The 21,302-nt window shown below is 45.2% G+C and overlaps 1 protein-coding gene across 1 annotated transcript in view; it reads left to right on the forward strand.

The window, feature by feature from the left end:
* Nucleotides 1-18,873, forward strand: part of LOC133771077 (A disintegrin and metalloproteinase with thrombospondin motifs 16-like) — a gene marked incomplete at its 5' end in the record, with an annotated part of 66,091 nt that extends 47,218 nt beyond the window's left edge. The window contains 3 exons of the mRNA XM_062206800.1: nucleotides 5,349-5,486; nucleotides 16,956-17,109; nucleotides 18,338-18,873. Of these exons, the coding sequence (XP_062062784.1) occupies nucleotides 5,349-5,486; nucleotides 16,956-17,109; nucleotides 18,338-18,448 (403 nt within the window). The remainder of the gene's footprint in view (nucleotides 1-5,348; nucleotides 5,487-16,955; nucleotides 17,110-18,337) is intronic.
* Nucleotides 18,874-21,302: the final 2,429 nt, after the last annotated feature.

A 21,302-nucleotide genomic window follows, 5' to 3' on the forward strand; every position in this document is an offset into this window, starting at 1 on the left:
TAGGAAAAGAGAGGAGGAGAGGCTGGAACAGAACTGAAGTGTGTGTTCTCCTTTAGTGCATGGAGTTGAGTCTGGGTTGGCATGAAGTTGGTAGCATGGGGCTAGTCCCCTGGGTGTGTGACATCATGTGACACTTGGCATGCAGTCTGCCAGATGCAGGTGGTGAAGAGTTGGCACTGAAGCAGCTTTTGGAGAGCATATCCTCTGAGTATGAATCCTTTGAAAAGCCCCCGTTCTAGGGGAAGACTTGTCGCCTTATGGGGAGGGCCCTGAGTCCCAGATTCCAGAGGCAGTGTAGCAGTGTCAGCACGTGCCTCTGTGCAGGGGTTGTCATCTGACGAGCTCCTCTGTAGGTTTCACCTCTGTAATACCAGTAAAGCATTGTGAACATGGCGCATGAGATATTTGAGCCGAACATTCCTGTTATATAAAATAGGCTTAAATACTGAAGACCATCATGCCACTATTAACACATTGACCGTGCTTGGAAATATTCATGATCCATCAGTCTGTCTCTTGTCCTTCCCTAAATTTACCAACCCCTTTGCTGGGTAGAATTTGTATCCTGCCAGCAGGCACTGAGTAGGATGTATAAGGTGTACAGGGACCCATGGCCTTCACACGTCTAACAGGAAAAGTAGAACAGCCATGCTCTGTAAGAGATGGAGGAACGAGGCTGTCGGCACTACAGGGGACCACAAAGTGACCATCAGGGAGGTCTTCCTGAAAGAAGCAGAGTCTGTGTCACTACTGGTTAGTCCTATCACACCACTTGGCTGAACCATACTTCCCCGGGGATACTACGTGCCAGTTCCAGTGTTTGAGAGTGATGTCCGCCGCCCACCAACTCATGACTGAGCTGTCGTAAGCCTGGGCCCCCTTCCACTGAGTCAGAGAAGTAGTTGGTGATTGAAGGATCTGTGGAATATTGAAATGAGAGAGCCACTTAATCATAACATGATCTGATTGTCAGGCTGCCCCTGGGAGCCCCGCAGATCAGAGCACCAGTCCCTACAAATCTTCTTTATTGCCAGTCATCTTAAGATTTCTTATTTGTTTCTGTGTCCAAGAAGCATTTGAACGAACCTTTGGTCAAACCTCACACACCCCTTACACATTCATACCACACGCATGCCTGAGTGACGTCAGGTGTTGACTGGTTTGGCCAGAACCACATCAGAACCAGAGAAAGGGATACAAGTTTGAAATTTTCCTTTGTCGGGTGCATGGTGCCAGGTATTATCGGTTTATGAGGAATATTTTATTCCCGCACTTTATAGATGAGACAACCGAGGCGCAGGGCTTGAAGAAGTTGCCTAGTACAAGCAGCTTGTGAATGACAGAGCAAGATGCCACCTGAGCTCCTTCCTGCACTGCCCAGGCTCCCTGCGGTTGTCTGCTCTGCCCACATCTCCTGATCAGCACCTGACTGCGGTCTCCCTCAGCCCCGCCTCATGGGGACCAGTGCCCCTCAGGAGAAGCCTGCATCAGGGCTCCGTCCTCTCGATCCTGCCCAGGTCATCATCATCCCACCAAGGGTGGAATTTTCCAACCAAATGACATTGGCCCCTGAGTCCCTTCCTGGGTGTCTGTCTCCCTAACTGCTGTCTCTGTGCAGCCAGAGTTAACTTACACAACCTCTGAAATACTTGGACAGGCATCCCTCTGGGTATAGCGTTACCAGCGAATAAATATGAATCACTCAAGATAGTATTACAGAAGACGTTAAAATAAGCTGACAGCAAATGTAACCTCCAATCCAACTCAGTGTGAAGATGCACTTATATTTGGGTATTTGAGTTGGTATAGATGGAAAATTGTCCTTTACTCATTTAACCAACAAGTGGAGGGGCTAACATTGTGGTGCAGTGGGTTAAGCTTCCATTGCAAAACTTTCATTCCACATTAGGGTGCTGGTTTGAGTCCCAGCTGCTCTGCTTCAGATCCAAATCCCTGTTAATGCACCTGCGATGGCCAAGTGCTTGGGCTCCTACAACCGTGTGGGAACCCCAGAATGAGTTCTGAGCTCCTGGCTTTGAACTGGCCCAGCTCCCGCCATTTGGCCATTTTGGGGGTGAACCAGTGGGATGGATCTATCTCTCTCTGTCTCCCTCCCCCTCTCTCTCTCCCTGTCCCTCTCTGTCACTCTGCTTTTCTAATAAAATGTAAATCTTTAAACAAAACAAGCACAAGTGGAGACTCAATTCTCAGTTGTTGATTTCCCTGGGTGGTGGGGCTATGAGCCCTGAGGAGGACAGTAGCTGTCCTTCAGAAACTTATAAACTAGTAAGGGATAAAGAGAGGAAGAAAGGTCTGTTATTATATATATATATATATATATATATATATATATATATATACTCTGATATATATATATGTACTCTGTTACTATAACAGAGTATATTTGAATTGAATTTGTTATCTACTATAACAGAGTATGTATATAGAGTATTACATAGAGTAATAATCACTTTAAATAAAGTGCTATGGTACATAGGGACAAAAATGTCTGGCATGTGTCATCTGAACAGCAGTTAGGCTTCCTAGCTGCCTGCCGAATGCCAGCCTTGTCTTTCAGATGTATTCTGTTCTCTCTGTTGCTCTTGCCTGTGATCCCCTCGTAGTGCTTCTGAGCTGAAGGGTGGGCATTCACTACCTCGCAGTACGCGACCCAGGAAACGGGGGCTGGGACAGTGCATGAGAATCCTCCAGGGCTGTCTGAATACCCCAACGGCCCGGTCCGCCCTTTAGCCTACGTCCAGGATGCACTCTGGAGGCTTCGCTGAGTTTCGCAGCTGGGCCACTGCATCAGCAGAACTTGACACTTGAGGCTTGAAAGAACCACTGAAATCACCTTAGATGGAGAAGTTGGAGGCCAAGATATTAAGGCTCTGAATTCCTTAGAAATGCAGGCAGAAGTGGAAGCAAATGTATCCAGGACTGTTGCTGGGCCCTAGTACATCGTCCCCATAAGTAGGTTAAGGGCAGGCCAGGCAAGGGTGGGTTAGTGTTTCCGTTTCCATTGCTTGCTTCCCACAGCGGCCTGCCCTCTGGGACCTCAGCCTGAATTCTTTTCACAGCCATGACAGGTTTCCTCTGCCATGTGGTTGCCCCTGCTTAAATGCCTTTAATGGAACTTGGGAGAGTGGGTGGAGGCTAACATGACGCACCTGCAGCACCCTTGGTACGGTCAGGAATGGTGTGGAAATCCAACAGTGCCTGCAGCCACATTTTCTCGCCCCACCCTTCCATCATGCTCGGTTACACTGTCAGATGGGTCCCGCCCGGGCCTTCACACAGGCTGTCGCCTTGACTGAAGCCCTGGACAAGGCCTCTCCCCATGCTCACGGTGTTATACCTGTCTCCTCTAGGGTTGCAGTCAGGATTTGTCAGAAGATGGGGGCCACATGCTAAAACCACCCGTAGTGTGTGATTATAAATGATGTTTTTAAAGAGATTTGCTTATTATTTATTTGAAAGGGCTACAGAGAGAGAGGGAGAGAGAGAAGAAGAGAGATCTTCCATCTGCTGGTTCACTCCCCAGATGGCTGCAATGGCCAGTGCTGGGCTAAGGTGAAACCAGGAGATTCATCTGGGACTCCCCTGTGGGTGCAGGGGCCCAAACCCGTTCTCTGCTGGCTTTCCAGGGCCATTAGAGGGAGCTGGGTCAAAAGCAGGGCAGCCGGAACACGAACAGGTACCCATATGGGATGCCAGTGCCATAGGCCTCAGCTTTACCTGCTACACTACAAGGCCGGCCTGTAAATGGGAGATTTTTAAAAACTTAGGTTAAACAGCTTCACATAGGAGGAAGAATGTGTGTTTAGTGTCGACAGCAAGTACTGATTCTCTTGTCCCCTTCTGGAGCCCACTGCCCTGTGTGGGTGCTTTCTGTCCTACTCATGGTCAGTTGTTGACAGCACAAGGTCCCCTGGATGCAGTAACCACCGTAAGCGTCTCTGCTCCTCTCTCTCTTGCCTTCCCGTTTTCCTGTGGGTATCACTCATTAGGACCGTTAATGGCCAGTTAGGTCTTGCATCTCTGAGACCATATGGTCCTTAACAAGAGGTTGCAGGGCCGTAGTGAGCTTCCGGTTCCTGTAGGCTTTCCTCCCCGGGGCATGTGCTGTGCTCCTCTGGGCTAGCTGACGGTGCCAGTCCGAGGCTGTCCCACAGGCACAGCTTTGGGAGCTGAGGAAGTAGGCATCCTGGTGGAGGGAGGCAGCAACACAGGTCAGTGTGAGTTGCACAAGAACAAGGCTGCACTTTTCCCAAGTGACTGGGAGGCGACACTGACTGACACTGTGGAGGTGGAGCCCCTCGAACAGATTGTATCTTTGGGTCCTGTAGCACTGGAGATGTCTTATAAGCCAAAGCTAGAGTCCTACAGTGTTTTTCACCCAAGAATAACAGGTTCTGTTTCAAACAATGCCCGAAGGGTTGTGGGGATTCAGGCCAGGTGCTGCCCCAACAGGGCAGAGATAGCCTGGGACAGCAGCCCCAACAGAGCACAGGGACCGAATGGTATCGTATCATGAGTCACAGGTGATATTTTTATTCTTTCTGAATCATGGTAAGCATCCAGCAGCCCCGGACAAGGTCTGGGAAACGAGTTTGAAAACTTCACGTGTCATGATCTCTTTAAAAAATTATTTATTTATTTGAAAGAGTTATAGAAAAAGAGGGAGAGACAGAGGCCAGGATCCTGGAGCTTTATCCAGGTCTCTCACATGAATGGCAGGGGCCCAAACACTTTGACCATCTTCTGGTGCTTTTTCTGGGTCGTTAGCAGGGAGCTGGATTTGAAGTGGAACAGCTAGGACATGAATCAGCACCATGTAGGATGCCAGCCTGGCAGGTGGTAGCTTTACCCTCTGTGCTACAGTGTCGGCCCCCTGAGCTCTCTCCTTGTTGAGTCATCAGTTACCACCTGGGAACCTGGCACCGTAGTTCCAACAGACACCCTTGGGAATTCCGACAGCCCTGCGGAGCAGCAGGAGACACATAAAGCAGTGCTATCCTTATCAAGAAGATGTCAGCGAGCTCTCCTCGCCACCCCTTTGGAATGCCTTGGTGTCTAAGTACTTAAAGCATCTGCCCTCAGCGGGCCTCTGACATTCACCTGGGTTTGATGCTGGTGCGCACTTGCAGCTTGCTGAACGGCCTGTTCTCTAGAGCAGTCTGTAAACACCCATTCTCAGCAACGCTGGGAGGGCTTTGACTTCCGCCTCCCAGACGGCAGAGGGAGGGGAGTCTTCACAGCCTCGACTTGGATTTGTTGGAGTGTGTTGGATTGTTTACGCTGTCCTTCACTCAGAAAGCACCCCCCCCTCTTTCTCTCTCTCCTAGCTTTGGCATGGTCCATGATGGAGAAGGGAACGTGTGCAAAAAGTCTGAGGGCAACATCATGTCCCCTACATTGGCAGGACGCAACGGGGTCTTCTCCTGGTCACCCTGCAGCCGCCAGTACCTGCACAAATTTTTAAGGTATGCATTCCTTGGGCTGGTGGTGTGATTCCCCAGGGCACTGGGCACTCTCTGCCCAGGGTGGCTTCCTCAGATGGGGCCCCTCGGAAGAGGCCTCAAAGCAAACCGGAGACCAAATTGTTACTGAAATGATAATATAATTAGCAAATACGAGAGTCAAATGAAAATTAAATAAAGTAAACCAAAGAAAAGGACACAAATCAGTATGTGCACTAGAGTGCTCAAGTCTGCCCGCTTAACCAGATATTCACCCTCAGACTCAGGATACACATACCAAACCACGGTGTGTGTAGCACAAGGACAAACCATAATCAACTCTTTTTTCCCTTTTCTTCTTCTTTTAAAAATAAATTTCTCATTAGGTAGAAAACCTTGTACATATAAGCTTTAACACAGTTCTAAAGCTTAAAATTTTGAGGTTTATTTTTAGAAAAGTTTATTACAGCTTAATACATTTAGGTTACAGAACATTGGGTGGTAGGGTTTGGCCGTTGAAAAAGAGGTAGTCTCAGCCGGCGCCGCGGCTCACTAGGCTAATCCTCCGCCTTGCGGCGCCGGCACACCGGGTTCTAGTCCCGGTCGGGGCACCGATCCTGTCCCGGTTGCCCCTCTTCCAGGCCAGCTCTCTGCTGTGGCCAGGGAGTGCAGTGGAGGATGGCCCAAGTCCTTGGGCCCTGCACCCCATGGGAGACCAGGATAGGCACCTGGCTCCTGCCATCGGATCAGCGCGGTGCGCCGGCTGCAGCGCGCTACCGCGGCGGCCATTGGAGGGTGAACCAACAGCAAAAGGAAGACCTTTCTCTCTGTCTCTCTCTCACTGTCCACTCTGCCTGTCAAAAAAAAAAAAAAAAAAAAAAAGAAAGAAAGAAAGAAAAAGAGGTAGTCTGTTGATTTGTGAATTTCGGAGAATTCAGGTAGACTCCGCACCACATCTCAGGGGCTTTAATTTAGAGTCTGGTTAAATCGTCAACCAGATCTGCATTTCTGACCCACGTCACGCCTCATGCAGATCGCAGAGAAAGTCTGCTGTGTGCCGTCATTCACAGGCCAGGTTTCCTCTATCCTGGGAGTGTGCGGGGCAGTGCGGTGCTCTGCAGGGAGGACTCCCACGATGGCCCCGAGAGCAGGGTGCCGAGACATGCTGTCTTACAAGGACTTGATCAGAGAGACAGCCATCAGTGTGTTATCATTCACCAACCCCAAACCACTCATGGGCAAAACACAGACACCTGGAGGGACCAGCTCGTTGGTGGCAACATTGAGAGTAGAATGCAGGGCCCTGGAACTGACTGCTGTGCACTGATCCCAGGGACACCAAGGTAAACCACTCTCATACAGTGACAGCCTTGGCTTTGTTCTTACTTATATGTGCTAGCAGTTTTCAGAAAGGACAAAGTACGTCTTTGGGAAGCAGCATTTCTCTCTCAGAGACACTGATCTGTAAGGTACAGCACAGGGAGGGTGTAAGTTAGATGTCATTCATGGCTCCAGAATGAATGCCGCGGGCTGGGTCCCCCTCAGTGCCCCAGCATTCCTCCCCCTCCTTCCTGAACATGCTCTCCCAAGCCCGAGGGGCAGCATCTGATGCAGACTGGCTTTGTAGCTTTTGTTCCTCACGCTCCTGCCTTTGCTGTTTAGGAACTGCGATTGGATCATTGGCCATCAGAGCAAGATCTACTGTTTTTTAAAAAGATTCACTTATTTTTTTGAAAATCAGAGTGACAGGACTGGGCTAGGGGAGATGAGAGAGGAGGAGGGAGGGAGGGAGGGAGGGAGGGGGAGAGAGAGAGAGAGAGAGAGAGAGAGAGAGAGAGAAAAGAAGAAGAAGGAGGAGGAGGAGGAGGAGGGGGAGGAAGAGGAGGAGGGGGAGGGAGGGAGGGAGGGAGGGAGAAAGAGAGGAGAAAGAGGTCTTCCATTTACTGGTTCACTCCTTCAGTGCCTGCAACAGCTGCAGCTAGGTCAAGCCAAAGTTAGGAGCCAGGAACTCCACCCCAGTCTCTACATGAGTGGGAGGGGGGAACTCCACCCCAGTCTCTACATGAGTGGGGGGGGACTCCATGCCAGTCTCTACATGAGTGGGAGGGGGGACTCCATGCCAGTCTCTACATGAGTGGGGGGGGACTCCATGCCAGTCTCTACATGAGTGGTAGGGGGGGACTCCATGCCAGTCTCTACATGAGTGGGAGGGGGGAACTCCACGCCAGTCTCTACATGAGTGGGAGGGGGGAACTCCACCCCAGTCTCTACATGAGTGGGAGGGGGGGACTCCATGCCAGTCTCTACATGAGTGGGAGGGGGGGACTCCATGCCAGTCTCTACATGAGTGGAAGGGAGGGACTCCATGCCAGTCTCTACATGAGTGGGGGCGGGGGGGGGTCCAAGCACTTGCGCCTTATCCCCTGCCTTCCCAGATGCACTGTAGGAAGCGGCATCGGAGGTTCTGAGCAGCTGGGGCTACGCCAGCGCTCGGAACGGGATGTGGGCAGCCCAGGCAGCAGCTTCTTCCACTGCACCATGACGACGTCCTCACGGGCCCTGCTCTTACTCAGGATGAGGGACACGGGTACTCATCAGACAGGAGTCTGTGTTACCAGTCACAGGGTACTAACAAGTGCACCCACGCACCGTCGTCTCCAGATTCCCCTGCAGTGGACACAGCACCGTGCTGCTGTGTTTTCAGAACACAACAGTGCTGCCAATCACAAGACAACAGCTGCTGTGATTGGTTCTCAGTGGAGTTAGCTCCGTGTGTTTGAGAAATCATATTTCTGACATTTATTAAAGAAAGCAGGGAAATTATCCCTCCTATTTCAATAACATATTCTGGAAAAAAGCTGACAAAACAACCACCTTACCTCAAACATTGGTACAGATTTAAAAAGAAATGATAATATAAGTAGCAAATACGAGAGTTAAATGAAAATTAAATAAAGTAAACCAAAGAAAAGGACACACATCAGTATGTGCACTGAAGAGCTAGCTAGCTATGATAGAGAAGCCGGCAGTTTAACAAAATACATAGGATCTGTTCCTGTTATTGGGAAGTAGAGTAAATGCCAGGAATTCAGGGAAAGCAGAAAATGTCTAAAGACGGCGTCTTCATTGGTGTAAAATTAATGTCCACGAATCTGCACATTTAATGTAGCAATGCAGTGAGCTTAGACAGAATGCACATGCCAGTGAAGCCACCTCCACCCAGCAGACCTGGGGGAGAGCAGTAGGCTGGCTGCACCCCAGAAGTGTCTAGTCTGAGAGGCCAGCTGTCCACCTTCTGAGTCTTTGCAACTTACGTGCTCTGGCAGTGAAACTGAGAACCAGCCATTGCAGGAGGCACCGAGAGCAAAGCTGCATCTGTGCCCGTTCTGCGGTGCTGCTCCGTGTTCAGCCGGTGTGTCTGGTTTGTGTCACTGAGCCCCTTCCTTTGGGTTCTACTTCTTTGTCCTTGTTTTCTGTTTCTCTTGTATTTTTTAAGTACAGATTTGCCCCACCCCCTTCTGTTGCAAAAAATAGGTTGTCTTGTTTCTGGAGCAAATTTAACCAGGGCCACTGTTCCTTGTGCTGGTTCTGCCACTGTTTGCTTCACATGAGCTCCCCTCAAAGAGCCCCACGCCCACCTGCAGCAGCGACCCATGAGTGCTGGGTTACCTCCCTCTCAGCCTCTTCCTTCATTTCTCCAGAAGATCTCGTAGCCTCTCTGCTGAGCCAGCATCTGGTTCAGCAGCCTTTAGAGTCGCCATTTACCTTGGTCCTGCCCCTGAAGCCTGAGTCAAGATGTTTTGCCACTTCGCAGGAGTGGGGAACGTCTGGCCCCCAGCCCATATACAGCCTGTGAAATCATTTGGTCTGGCCCTGCCAAGGCAACCATGGGTGGGACTCAAAATTCAGCCAATCAATAACAATCAGATTTTTTAAAAGATTTATTTATTTATTTGAGAGGCTATGGTACAGAGAGAGGGAGAGACAGAGAGAAAAGTCTTCCATCTGCTGGTTCACTCCCCAGATGACCACACTGGCAGGAGCGGAGCTGATCCAAAGGCAGAAGCCAGGAGCGTCCTCCAGGTCTGCCACGTGGGTGCAGGCCCAAGCCCTTGGCCGTCCTCCACTGCTTTCTTGGCCCATCATGTAGAGCTGAATTGCAAGAGGAGCAGACAGGACTAGAACCGGCACCCATGTGGGACACCAGCATCTCAGGCAGAACCCTAGGCCACTACACCACAGTGCTGGCCCCACAAGCTAATTTTTAAGTTGATAATTTTGTATGGCCCAGGAATGATGTTGTGAATATCCAAATGGCTGTTGGCAGAAAAAACGGTTTCCACCCCTGAAATGATGACTGTTTTCTGTATTTAATACTGCTAGGGTGAGTGAAAATTTTGTGAATAACATCTATATCCTGCTAATACATACTCGATCCTGTTTTCTAAGGACAATAGTGATATTATTCAAAAACTGCCCCAACACATGTTCAACCCTGTGAGTCCCTATCCAGCATTCTCAAGGAGTCGAGCTGGGATTGCTGGCATTGTTCTGGCTGTTCCTGACAGCTGTTCACATTGTGCTGTGTGTGAGTGTGTGTGAGTGTGTGTGAGTGTGTGTGAGTGTGTGTGTGTGTGTAATTACACTTTCAGTAATAAAGAAAAGCACTTCCTTTATATGTACCACATTCTTATTTTTATCAGCAAAGAAAATTTGGAGTTTTCTAAATCCTAAACCCTTTCTCTGTTTTTCCAGATTTTTTTTTCAGAATTTTTAAAATCTTTTTTTGTTGTAATGACAAAGGGGAAGGTGTATAAGCATTTTTAAGTTTTTAAAATTTGCTCTGACAATTTGGAAAATGAGAGGCTGCAAATGTAGGTGTGTAGTGAGAGTGGCCATTATGAGAATCCAAAAATTCTGACACTGCCAAGAAATATGGGGAGACTGTGGAAAGAAAATAGATCCATGCTAAGAGCAGAATTACTGGGAGGACATGGAAAATGGGTTGTAATCTTCAAGTCAGAATAGGATCCTAGGAATGATTACTAAATTTCTGAAATTGAAAGCAACTTTTCATTCTGTGATCCTAGGCTGGCGAAATACATACTGAAATATGCTAATTTGGGGGGGCTCTAATCAGTAAAACACCTCTATGACATTTCAATAGTAAACCTTTATTTTCAGAATTCTTGGGATTTCCTTTTACCACGTGATTGTAAATGGATATGTAAGATTTTATTTACCCACAAATTTGCTTTATTGAAAAATTAATTTTCCGTGAAAACCACTCATTGTCAAGTTCGCTCTGTTTACTTGCGAGTCAGTTACAGTTGGACGCTTGTCCAGTGTGTTGCACCTTGCCTCTCACTGGCTTGATGAATCTGATGCTGTCTTCTCGGACTGTTCGCTGGCTTCCTGATATCCAAGTAATCAAAATCCTGTTATATTCTCCATCAATTAGGTGACTTTTGGATATGTTCCCAACAATGAGTAAGGGTATATGGCTGACATTTAAGGTGATTCTCCTCTCCTGTATTAGCGGTCTAGCATTTGGTACGTGGAATTACATGTAGATTTCAGCTCAGCCGGCCTGGAGTTGTCAGCACAGCTCTCCATTCTCGGTAGTCATGAAGGACAGACACTCGTCCACAGTGACGCATCAGCCTAGCCAATGAGGGCTAGTGTCATTTCCTACCAACAGACACAGACCGCACTGCCTACCAACAGACACAGACCACACTGCCAAGTCACTCACGTCTGCGTCCAGGAGGCCCGCGGCTTGGGGAAGCTGTAGCTCATGATTTTAAATTTAATGAGCACATGGACTCATCTTCAGTTTACTTTATGGAAATTTGAGTCCTGTCCTGCAGAACAGTTGCTGCGCCTCCCTTCTGAACACACGCGCTCACATGCATCCATGCGCAAGGGAAGGGACCAGCACAGCGAACTGCTCGCTGGAGCCTAGGGGCGCGTGGATCCCCACCATCCCCACACCACCAGTGTCAGGGAGGAAGTATCATGTGACGTCCGGGCCCCCAAAGTGTGTTTGCACAATAGGAGGTGAATGCATTCCAGGTCTCATCCTGCTCTGCAGTGTCATACTTTATAATTCATTCATTATAATAATTCGTACATTATAACTCATTCATTATAATAATTCATACATTATAATTCATTCATTGGAGTGGGAAGAGGCTTTTGAAATATGGTACTTCCAACCTTGCCTTATTGATTTCATTAACTTTTTTTATGGTACAATAGATAAACAGAAAAGTACAAAATTCTAAGCATACAGTTCAATTTTTTTTTAAGATTTATTTATTTATTTAAAAGTCAGAGTTACACAGACAGAGATGGAGAGGCAGAGAGAGAGAGAGGTCTTCCATTCGCTGGTTCACTCCCCAACTGGCCACAACGGCTGGAGCTGTGCCAATCCAAAGCCAGGAGCCAGGATGTTCTTCCAGGTTTCCTACATGGGTGCAGAGGCCCAACGACTGAGCCACCCTCCACCACTTTTCCAGGCCACAGCAGAGAGCCAAATCAGAAGTGGAGCAGCCGGGACTTGAACCGGCACCCGTATGGGATGCTTTACCGGCTGCACCACAGCACCGGCCCCTCAATGGGTTTTCATACAGTGAACAGGCATTGTGACTTCTTCCCAGATCAGGATAAACAGAAAACCTCGTCGCTCTGCTCCAGTCTTAGTTCCCTCTTCCCATGAGTAATCACTTTCCTCTCATGGAACACTGGAGATTCGCCTGCCTGGCCATGAGTCGTCTACGAACAGAATGATCTAGTATATACTGCTCTCTTTTTTTAGGACTTGTTTGTTTGAGAGGTAGAGTTACAAATTGAGAGAGGAAGAGACAGAGAGAAAGGTCTTCCATCTGCTGGTTCACTCCCCAAATGGCCACAATGGCTGGAGCTGGGCTGATCTGAAGCCAGGAGCCAGGAGCTACATCTGGGTCTCCAATGCAGGTGCACAGGCCCAAGCACTTGGGCCATCTTCTGCTGCTTTCCCAGACCTTAGCAGAGAGCTGGATTGGAAGTGGAGCAGCCAGGACATGAACTGGTGCCCTTATGGGATGCCAATGCTGCAGGCTGGGGCTTAGCCCATTGCGCCACAGCACCTGCCCCATATACTTCTCTTTGAGTATGAGATTCATCCTTGTTACTGTGTATAAGTACAAGGGGACTTCAAAATGTTCACAGAAAAATGAGTGTTTATTTTGTTGAAAAACTTGAAATCCAATACATAGTTTTTTCACAATAAGCAATTTCCATAAAGCTTTGAAGGCCCTTCATATGCATGGATTTCATTTTTTTCCTTCTAGGATGACCTTATCTCTTCATTTGACCTTCCATGAGCTTTTTGAAGTATGCTCATATAGCGTTAGTTTACTTATTTTTTCTTATGTGGATATGTTCTAATTTGTTAATGCATTCTGTTGGTATCGGACATTTGAGTTTCCAGTTTGGGCTATTATAAGGTATGTTACTGTTCATATGCTTTTGGTGTACATGTATGTTTCTGAGGATACATAGGAAAGGAATTTCAGGTCACAAATATATATGTACGATTTCAGTACACACCACCAAAGAGTTTTTTTGTTTGTTTGTTTGTTTATGAAAGGCAGAGTTAGACGGTGAGAGAGAGAAATAGAGAGAAAGGTCTTCCTTCCATTTTCTCACCCCCCAAATGGCCGGCTGTGCCGATCCGAAGCCAGGAGCCAGGTGCTTCCTCCTGCTCTCCCATGCGGGCGCAGGGCCCAAGCACCTAGGCCATCCTCCAGTGCACTCCCGGGCCACAGCAGAGAGCTGGACTGGAAGAGGAGCGACCCGGACAGAACCGGCGCCCCAACCGGGACTAGAATCCAGAGTGCCAGCGCCACAGACGGAGGATTAGCCTAGTGAGCAGCGGTGCCAGCACCAAAGAGCTTTTGTAAGTGGTCATGCAGAGTTACACGAGGGGCAGTCGGGGAGTCCAATGGCTCCACATCCTTGCCAGCACACAGTCTCATCTTCGTGCTTTCCGTGCCAGCCCTTCCAGTGGGTGTACAGCAGCATATCAGTGTGGCGACTAATGGGGCTCAACACCTTCTTACAAGTTTAAAAGCCACTTGAACAACATTCTTAGTCAAGTTCCTGTTCAGATACCCTGTGCCCTTTTAAAAAACTAGGCATCCTGTCTTCTTATCTCTGGAGGGGAGTACTTTATACATTCAGAGTATAAACATTTTTTCCCACTCTGGAATAAACTTCGGTGTGTTGTAAACATCTTTGCTTACTCCTTGACGCACTAGTTATGCTTTTAATGATGTCTTCTGATAAACACAAGTTTCATTCGCTAATGGGGTCAGAATTATCCATATTTTTCCATTATGATGGGTGCTTTTGTATACTGGTGAAAAAAAATGCTGCTAATTCCAAACTCATGGGAACATCCATCCACGTGATCCTTTATGCTTATTGCGTATAGACCGCTAGATTGCTGTGCGGACTATGACAGTCTAAATTGACTTCTCCCATGTGGATATTACGGCAGGTTGTTTGTAGAATGGTTGCAATGATTTCCTTTCTCAAACCCACAGCTTTGATGGCTGAACCATTTTGCTTTCTCTGTGAGTGAGACTTCCTACTGTGCCACGTAATCATCAGCACTTGATTTTGTCACTGTTCTGACTTCATCCCCTTCTAATAGACCTGTGGTGGCACTTCATCAGTGTTTGAATTTGTAATTTCCTAATGACATATGATGTTGGGCCTTGTCTCATTTGCATATTTGTCATCTGTATATGTTATTTGATAAGGTGTCTGTACAGATATTTTGCCTATTTTTTGGTCAACTTGTTTTCTTATGGTTGAGCTTCAAGTGTTACCTATATATTTTGTATCATATTCCTTTGTCAGCTGTGTCTTTTTACAAAGATTGTCCCTCAGTCTGCAGCTTTTCTATTCATTTTCTTAATGATGTATTTCACAGAGTGGAAGATTTTAATTTTAAGGAAGTTCAGCTCATCAATTACTTCTTTAATTGATAGTGCCTTTAATGTTTTGTCTAAAAAGTCATTGCCATACTGGTGGTCATTGAGATTTTTTCCTATGTTATTTTCTAGAAGTTGTATAGTTTCACATTTTACATATGATTCCTTTTGAGTTAATTTTTAATGTTATAAAGTCTGTGTCAGCATTCATGTTCTTTCGCATATCGATGTTCAGTTATTCCGGCATTATTAGTTGGAAGAACTTTCATTTATGCATGCTCTCGCCTTTGTACCTTTGTCAGAGATTAGCTGACTGTGTTTGCAGGCCTGTTTGGGGCTCTTAAATCTGTTCTGTTGGTCTGTTTCTCCGTTCTTTGGCTAGTTTATCCTGTCTTGATCACTGAGCTTTACACTTAATCTTACAGTTGAGTAGCATCAGCCTTTTACCTGTGCTGTCTTTCTTCAATACGTCCTTGATTATTCTGTATCTTTTGTTTTCCATATAAACTTTAGAGTCAGTTTGCCTACATTCAAAAAATAGCTTGCTTCAATTTTGATGGACATTGCCTTAAAGCTGTGGATCAGGATGGGAAAAAATGGCTTTTTGACAACACTGAGTCTTCCTGTCTTTGAATGTGGGCTATCTCTTCATTTATTTAGTTTTTATTTTATGTCCTTCAAATTTTTATAGTTTTCCTCCAACTTTTGTATGTATTTTACTATATTTAGACCTAAAAGTGTCTCTTTTTCTGGGTGCTAATATGAATGATTTTTGTGAGATTTTTAAATAAATTCCACTAGTTCATTGCTGGTTTATAAAAAAATCATTGGCATTTGCATGGTAACCTTTCATCCTGAAACCATGCTCTAATTATTTATTAGTTCTAGGAGTTTCTTTCTGTATTGTTTTGAACATTCTACATACACAATCACAATCATGTCACCTGCAGACACAGTTTTATTTCTTCTTAGTGTGTACATTTTATTTCCCTCACTTGGATTGTTAGACCATCTAAGCCTGCCAGCACAGAGTTGAAAAGAAGTGGTAAGAGGAGGTGGCCTTGCCTTGTTTGTGATCTCTGTGGAAACTTTCTGGGTTCTTCCCTTTACGTATGAGATCAGCTGTGGGTTTTTGCAGATGTTCTTTATCAAGTTGAAGGGGTTCCTTCCCTTCCTATGGGAGTTTTTATCAAATAAGTGTTGGATTTTGTTAAATATTTTTCCGCATCTTTTGATGTGACCATGTGATTTTGCTTCTCTAGCTGGTTGTTGTAAATTGATTAATTCATTTTTGAATGTTGGAGCAGCCTTGCATACTCTGGGATTAGTCTCTCTTGGCTGTGGTGTGTAAGACTTTCTGTGTGTAGTTGGATTCAGTTTGCAAATACTTCATGGAAGAGTTCTGCCACTGCGTTTCGGAGAGACACTGGTCTGGCATTTTCTTAGAGTGTCCTTGGTTTTGGTGCCAGGATAATGCTGGCCTCGTGGAATGAATTAGGAAGCAGCCCTCGACTTTGTCTGCTGGAAGAGACCTAGAATGGGTACTTCTTCCCTCAAGTCAGCAGAGTTCACAGGGAGCCCGTCAGGGTTCTGTTTGCTTCCTGCACAACCCTGAGCTCCAGCGCAGTAGGATCTGGAGCTGGGGTCCTGGAAACAGCAGCCAAGCTCTTCCCCAAGGAGAAACTCCATTCAAAGCGAAGTGTGGAGGATTCTTAACCATTGCTCAATTTATTGTGATTATGGTTTTTGTTTTCAGAAGTTTGGGGGACCCTACTGAAATCTATAGGAAGGGTTTAGTTACAATTTATAAACCCAAACATTTAAAAATACTCCTTTCCAAATGCTTAAATTATCGCAGAGAACATCATGAGAAGTAAATCATCAGCTGGTGCCTACCCATCTACTAGGAAGCTTGAGCACAGGTAGTTTCCTTCTTTGTGGTGATCTAGGCAGAAATTAGCCCAAGCATAGACCATTGCTGGTGGAAAACCAGTGTTGCATGAAGAACTCCTAGAAGGTGTGGGGTACTGTACAGATGTCCCCCAGGCTAGCAAAAACTAAAGGGGAGGAAGGAGAGGGCGTAGAAGAGAAGGTGAAAGGGAGGGAATGAGGGTGGGAGGAAGGAAATCCCAGTGTTTGAGATGGGCTGATTTTATTTTGACTTTACACTGCACATTTCCATCTTTTGATTGTTTCTGGCAAGAAGTGGACAAAAAAGGCTGTGGAATAAGGGTTTCTCACATTGAACATCTGGTTATAATTGTTCAGTTTCACTTTTCCCCATGATAAGTTTGAGGAATCTAATGAAGAGCAAATTGTGTTCCTGGAAAAAGTGAAATATAAAATGGACAATTCCAGAAAACGCGACCCCTGTATTTAAATGTAACGAAGATACCTGTCGCATTGGACCTCAGGAGAAAGTCTCCCTTCTCTCTGTGCATGTGAAGTTGCATGAATGAAAAGGCATAATTAAGTGTACATCCTGGTCGCCCAAACTCCTGTGTTTCAGCACGGCTCAAGCTGTGTGTCTTGCTGACCAGCCAAAGCCCGTGAAGGAGTACAAGTACCCTGAGAAGCTGCCGGGGGAGTTATACGATGCAAACACACAGTGCAAGTGGCAGTTCGGAGAGAAAGCCAAGCTCTGCATGCTGGATTTTAAAAAGGCAAGTGATTATTGGCAAATGCTCAGTGCAACATGATTCATAAAATTGTTTTATTTAGTGTAACCGACATTGATGTATTCTGCATTTATTGGGTACCTACCAAATGTCAGATCCTGTATGTTGGAGCCGGTCACATATAACAGGAAACACATGTTTCACTGTGTGCAGAGAAGATGATAGTGGTGCTGTTGTGGATATCAGTTTCCATTTGCGAACTGACTTGGCCTGTGAGGTCAGATCTTTCTTTCTGATTTATCATGTGGGAGCTCAGCTTAAGTCAGTATTAGTTGGCAAATTAATACTGTACATTTTTTTCCCAAATAGCATTAGTAAAACAATGTGCTCTCTCTGTCCTCCTGGTGTAATTTATTATAAAGCAGCAGCCTGTCTAGGGCTTCTGAATATTAAATTCCCCAAATAAAGTATTTATAGTCTCTCATAGAAGGCGATATCTACTCCATCAACCCCAGGGACATCACCCAAGAGATTTCCTACATAAATTCCTCATATAACACAGAGAAATATGCTCTTGCTAGACGAGGCAAATCAAGATTTAGGAACTTGCTCTGCTGAACCACAAGAAAAGCTGCACATAAATTAAATGAAAGTAACTATTTTTGAGGTTTCTTTGATTCTAGCTTATCATGAAATCAAGAGGAAAATAGACCCTCTATGCTATGGGGTATATACTAGACCATTTCTGAAAGCCCTGAGAATTCTCCCAGCTTCAGTCTAACCTGATAATCTTCTTTCTTCCAAATTAATGGAAAGCTCTCCCAAAGATCAGTTACAGCTGTGTGCCACAGCTGGCCTCTCATCTCCTCAGTGGGTAATCTCAGCTTGGAACAAGAGCCATGAATCAGTGCCCATCTGCTAGTCACAATGTCACCTTTGCACGGGCAGACGAGGTGAATCAACTGAGAGAGAGAGAGAGAGAGAGGGAGAGAGAGAGAGAGAGAGATGATTGTGAAGGAAAAGGGGCACAAAAGTAAAGTTTTCTTTCCCTGATGGGAACTTCCGGATAGTGTTTCTGGCTTCCCCATTATTTTGCTTGTGGCCATGCCTGTGTTGTTCATGATCAGCTAATGTCACTTGGGAAATACAGACAAAATAGTGAGTTAAGGGCAGAAAGTCTCGCTGACCTTGAGGACGTACCTACATGCGGTGAGGGGCATTCACTTTAAGGGTACAATTTACATTTTAGCAGATGTATTCCCTGTGTTTCCAGCATCCTAATCAGGACATGGCTCCTTCCATAAAGCCAGGAAGCACCCACTTCCATGCCAGCGCTTGCCCACCACAGACAGAAGCCACCATTTCAGCATTCCTGTCATCCTAGGGCCACTTTGCCTCGTCTTGAACTCCATGATTACCTGGTTTCGTGTATTAGAGGTGAAGTGTATAGTATTTCACGATTAAGTTTGATAGTAGCTCTTGGTTTACACAGATACCCTTTGCCAAACTTAGGAAGTTCCTTTCTAATACTAGTTTTCTGAAGTATTTTGTGGCAAAACACTGTTGACTTTTGTCAATTTTTTGGATATAGTTTTATTGTTTTCTCCTTTATTATGTCAGTGTGATGAACCATGTTGATTGGCTTTTATCTTGTTTTTCATTGGTTTTTTAATGTTAAGCCTGTATCTCTGGGATAACTCCACTGGGCCATGAACTCTTTCTTATTGTCGTATTTTGCTCATTTGATGTATAAATATTTGTTCTGGATGTGAGCATCTGTGTTCTTGAGTCATAATCATTTAGAAATCTTGTTCTCTTGTAATTTCTTTTCAAGACTTGCTATCAGCATTCTGTTGACCTCATGAATGTTCTCTGCTGTTTTGCCTTTTTTTTTTTTTAAAGATTTATTTATTTGTTTGAAAGTCAGAGTTACACAGAGAGAGGAGAGGCAAAGAGAGAGGGAGAGAGGGAAAAAGGTCTTCCATCTGCTGGTTCACTCCCCAGTTGACTACAACAGCCAGAGCTGCACCCATCCAAAGCCAGGAACCAAGGAGCTTCTAACAGGTCTCCCACATGAGTGCAGGGGCCCAAGGACTTGGGCCATCTTCTACTGATCTCCCAGGCCACAGCAGAGAGCGGTTCAAATGTGGAGCAGCCAGGACTCAAACCAGTGCCCATATGGGATGCTGGCACTGCAGGCAGTGGCTTTAATGCTACGCCACAGCACTGGCCCCTGTGCCTTTTTGAAGAGGTGACAGACAATTGGGGTTGTATCTGCATGAAATGTTTGTTAGCGTTCACAAATGGCTGCTGTCTGCAGGAAGTTTGTTGTTTTTTCAAAGAAATGTATATCCTAGATTTATTCTTCCCCAAAGAAACCATTGATTTAATGAGTACAAATTTCATAAGTACAACTTTAGAAATATAGTGATTCATAGCTGCCCTCCTGCTCTCACTCCCACCCCACCACCTCCTCCCTCTCCCATTCCCACTCCCATTCTCCATTAATTAAAAAAAAAAACTGTTCCTCAACAGTCAAGAGTTGTTCAAGTCATTGCTTCTAAAAGTGTCAATTTCACTTCTACAGATTTCCTTTTAGGTGCTCTATTATCTCAGATCAAGGAGAACATATAGTATTCATCCCTTTGGGACTGGCTTATTTCAATAAGTATGACGTTTTCTGGATGCATCCATTTTGTAGCAAATGACTGGATTTCTTTTTTTTGTTTGTTTGTTTTTGTTTTTACTGTTGTGTAGTATTCCATAGAGTACATATCCCATAATTTCTATATCCAGTCTTCAGTTGATGGGCATTTAGGTTGATTCCATCTCTTAGCTATTGTAAATTGAGCTGCAATAAACATGGAGGTGCAGATAACTCTTTTACTTGCTGATTTCATTTCCCTTGGGTAAATTCCCATGAGTGGGATGGCTGGGTCAAATGGTTGGTCTATATTCAGATATCTGATATATCTCTAAACTGATTTCCATAGTCATTTACCAGTTTACCTTCCAACCAACAGTGGATTAGGGTACCTTTTTCCCCACATCCTCGCCAGCATTTGTTGTTTATTGGTTTCTGTATGAAAGCCATTCTAACTGGGGTGAGGTGAAACCTCATTTTGGTTTGATTTGCATTTCCCAGATGGCTAGTGATTTTGAGCATTTTTTCATGTGTCTGTTGGCCATTTGGATTTCCTCTTTTGAAAAATGTCTGTTTAAGTCCTTGGCCCATTTCTTAACTGGGTTGTTTGCTTTGTTCTTGTGTAGTTTATTGATCTCTTTATATATTCTGGTTATTAATCCTTTACCAGTTGAATTGTTTGCAAATAATTTTTCCCATTCTGTCAGTTGCCTCTTCACTTTCCTGAGTGTTTCTTTTACAGAACAGAAGCTTCTCAATATGATGTAATCCCACCTGTTGATTTTTTTTTTAACTGCCTGGGCCTCTGGGGTCTTTTCTAAGAACTCTTTGCCTTTGTCAATGTCTTGCAGGGTTTCCCCAGTATTCTCTAGTAATTTGATGGTATCAGGTCCTAGGTTTAGGTCTTTAATACATTTTGAATGGATTTTTGTGTAAGGTGTAAGATATGGGTCCTGCTTCAAACAGGTGCATGCAGAGATAGTTTTCCCAGAATCATTTGTTGAAGAGACTGTCTTTGCTCCATGGATTGGTTTTAACCCCTTGGTCAAATATAAGTTGGTTGTAGATGCTTGGATTGATATCTGGCATTTCTATTCTGTTCCAGTGGTCTATCCATCTGCTTTTTGTACCAGCACCAGGCTGTTTTGATTGTAACTGCCTTGTAGTATGTCTTGAAATCTGGTATTGTGATGCCTACAACTTTGTTTTTGTTATATAAGATTGCTTTAGTTATTCGAGGTCTCCTGTGTTTCTATATGACTTTCAGCATCATTTTTTCTAGATCTGAGAAGAATGTCTTTGGTATTTGGATTGGTATCATATTGAATCTGTAGATTGCTTTTAGAAGAATGGACATTTTGATGATATTGATTCTTCCAATCCATGAACATGGAATATTTTTCCAGCTTTTTGTACCTTCTATTTATTTCTTGAATGTTTTGTAACGATCATTGTAGAGATCTTTGACATCCTTGGTTAAATTTATTCCAAGGTATTTGAAATTTTTTGTAGCTATTGTGAATGGGATTGATCTTAGAAGGTCTTTTTCAGCCATGGCATTGTCTGTGTATACAAAGGCGGTAGATTTTTGTGT

The sequence above is a fragment of the Lepus europaeus genome, chromosome 12 (genome assembly GCF_033115175.1).
Source record: "Lepus europaeus isolate LE1 chromosome 12, mLepTim1.pri, whole genome shotgun sequence".
In the NCBI taxonomy this organism is placed as follows: domain Eukaryota; kingdom Metazoa; phylum Chordata; class Mammalia; order Lagomorpha; family Leporidae; genus Lepus; species Lepus europaeus.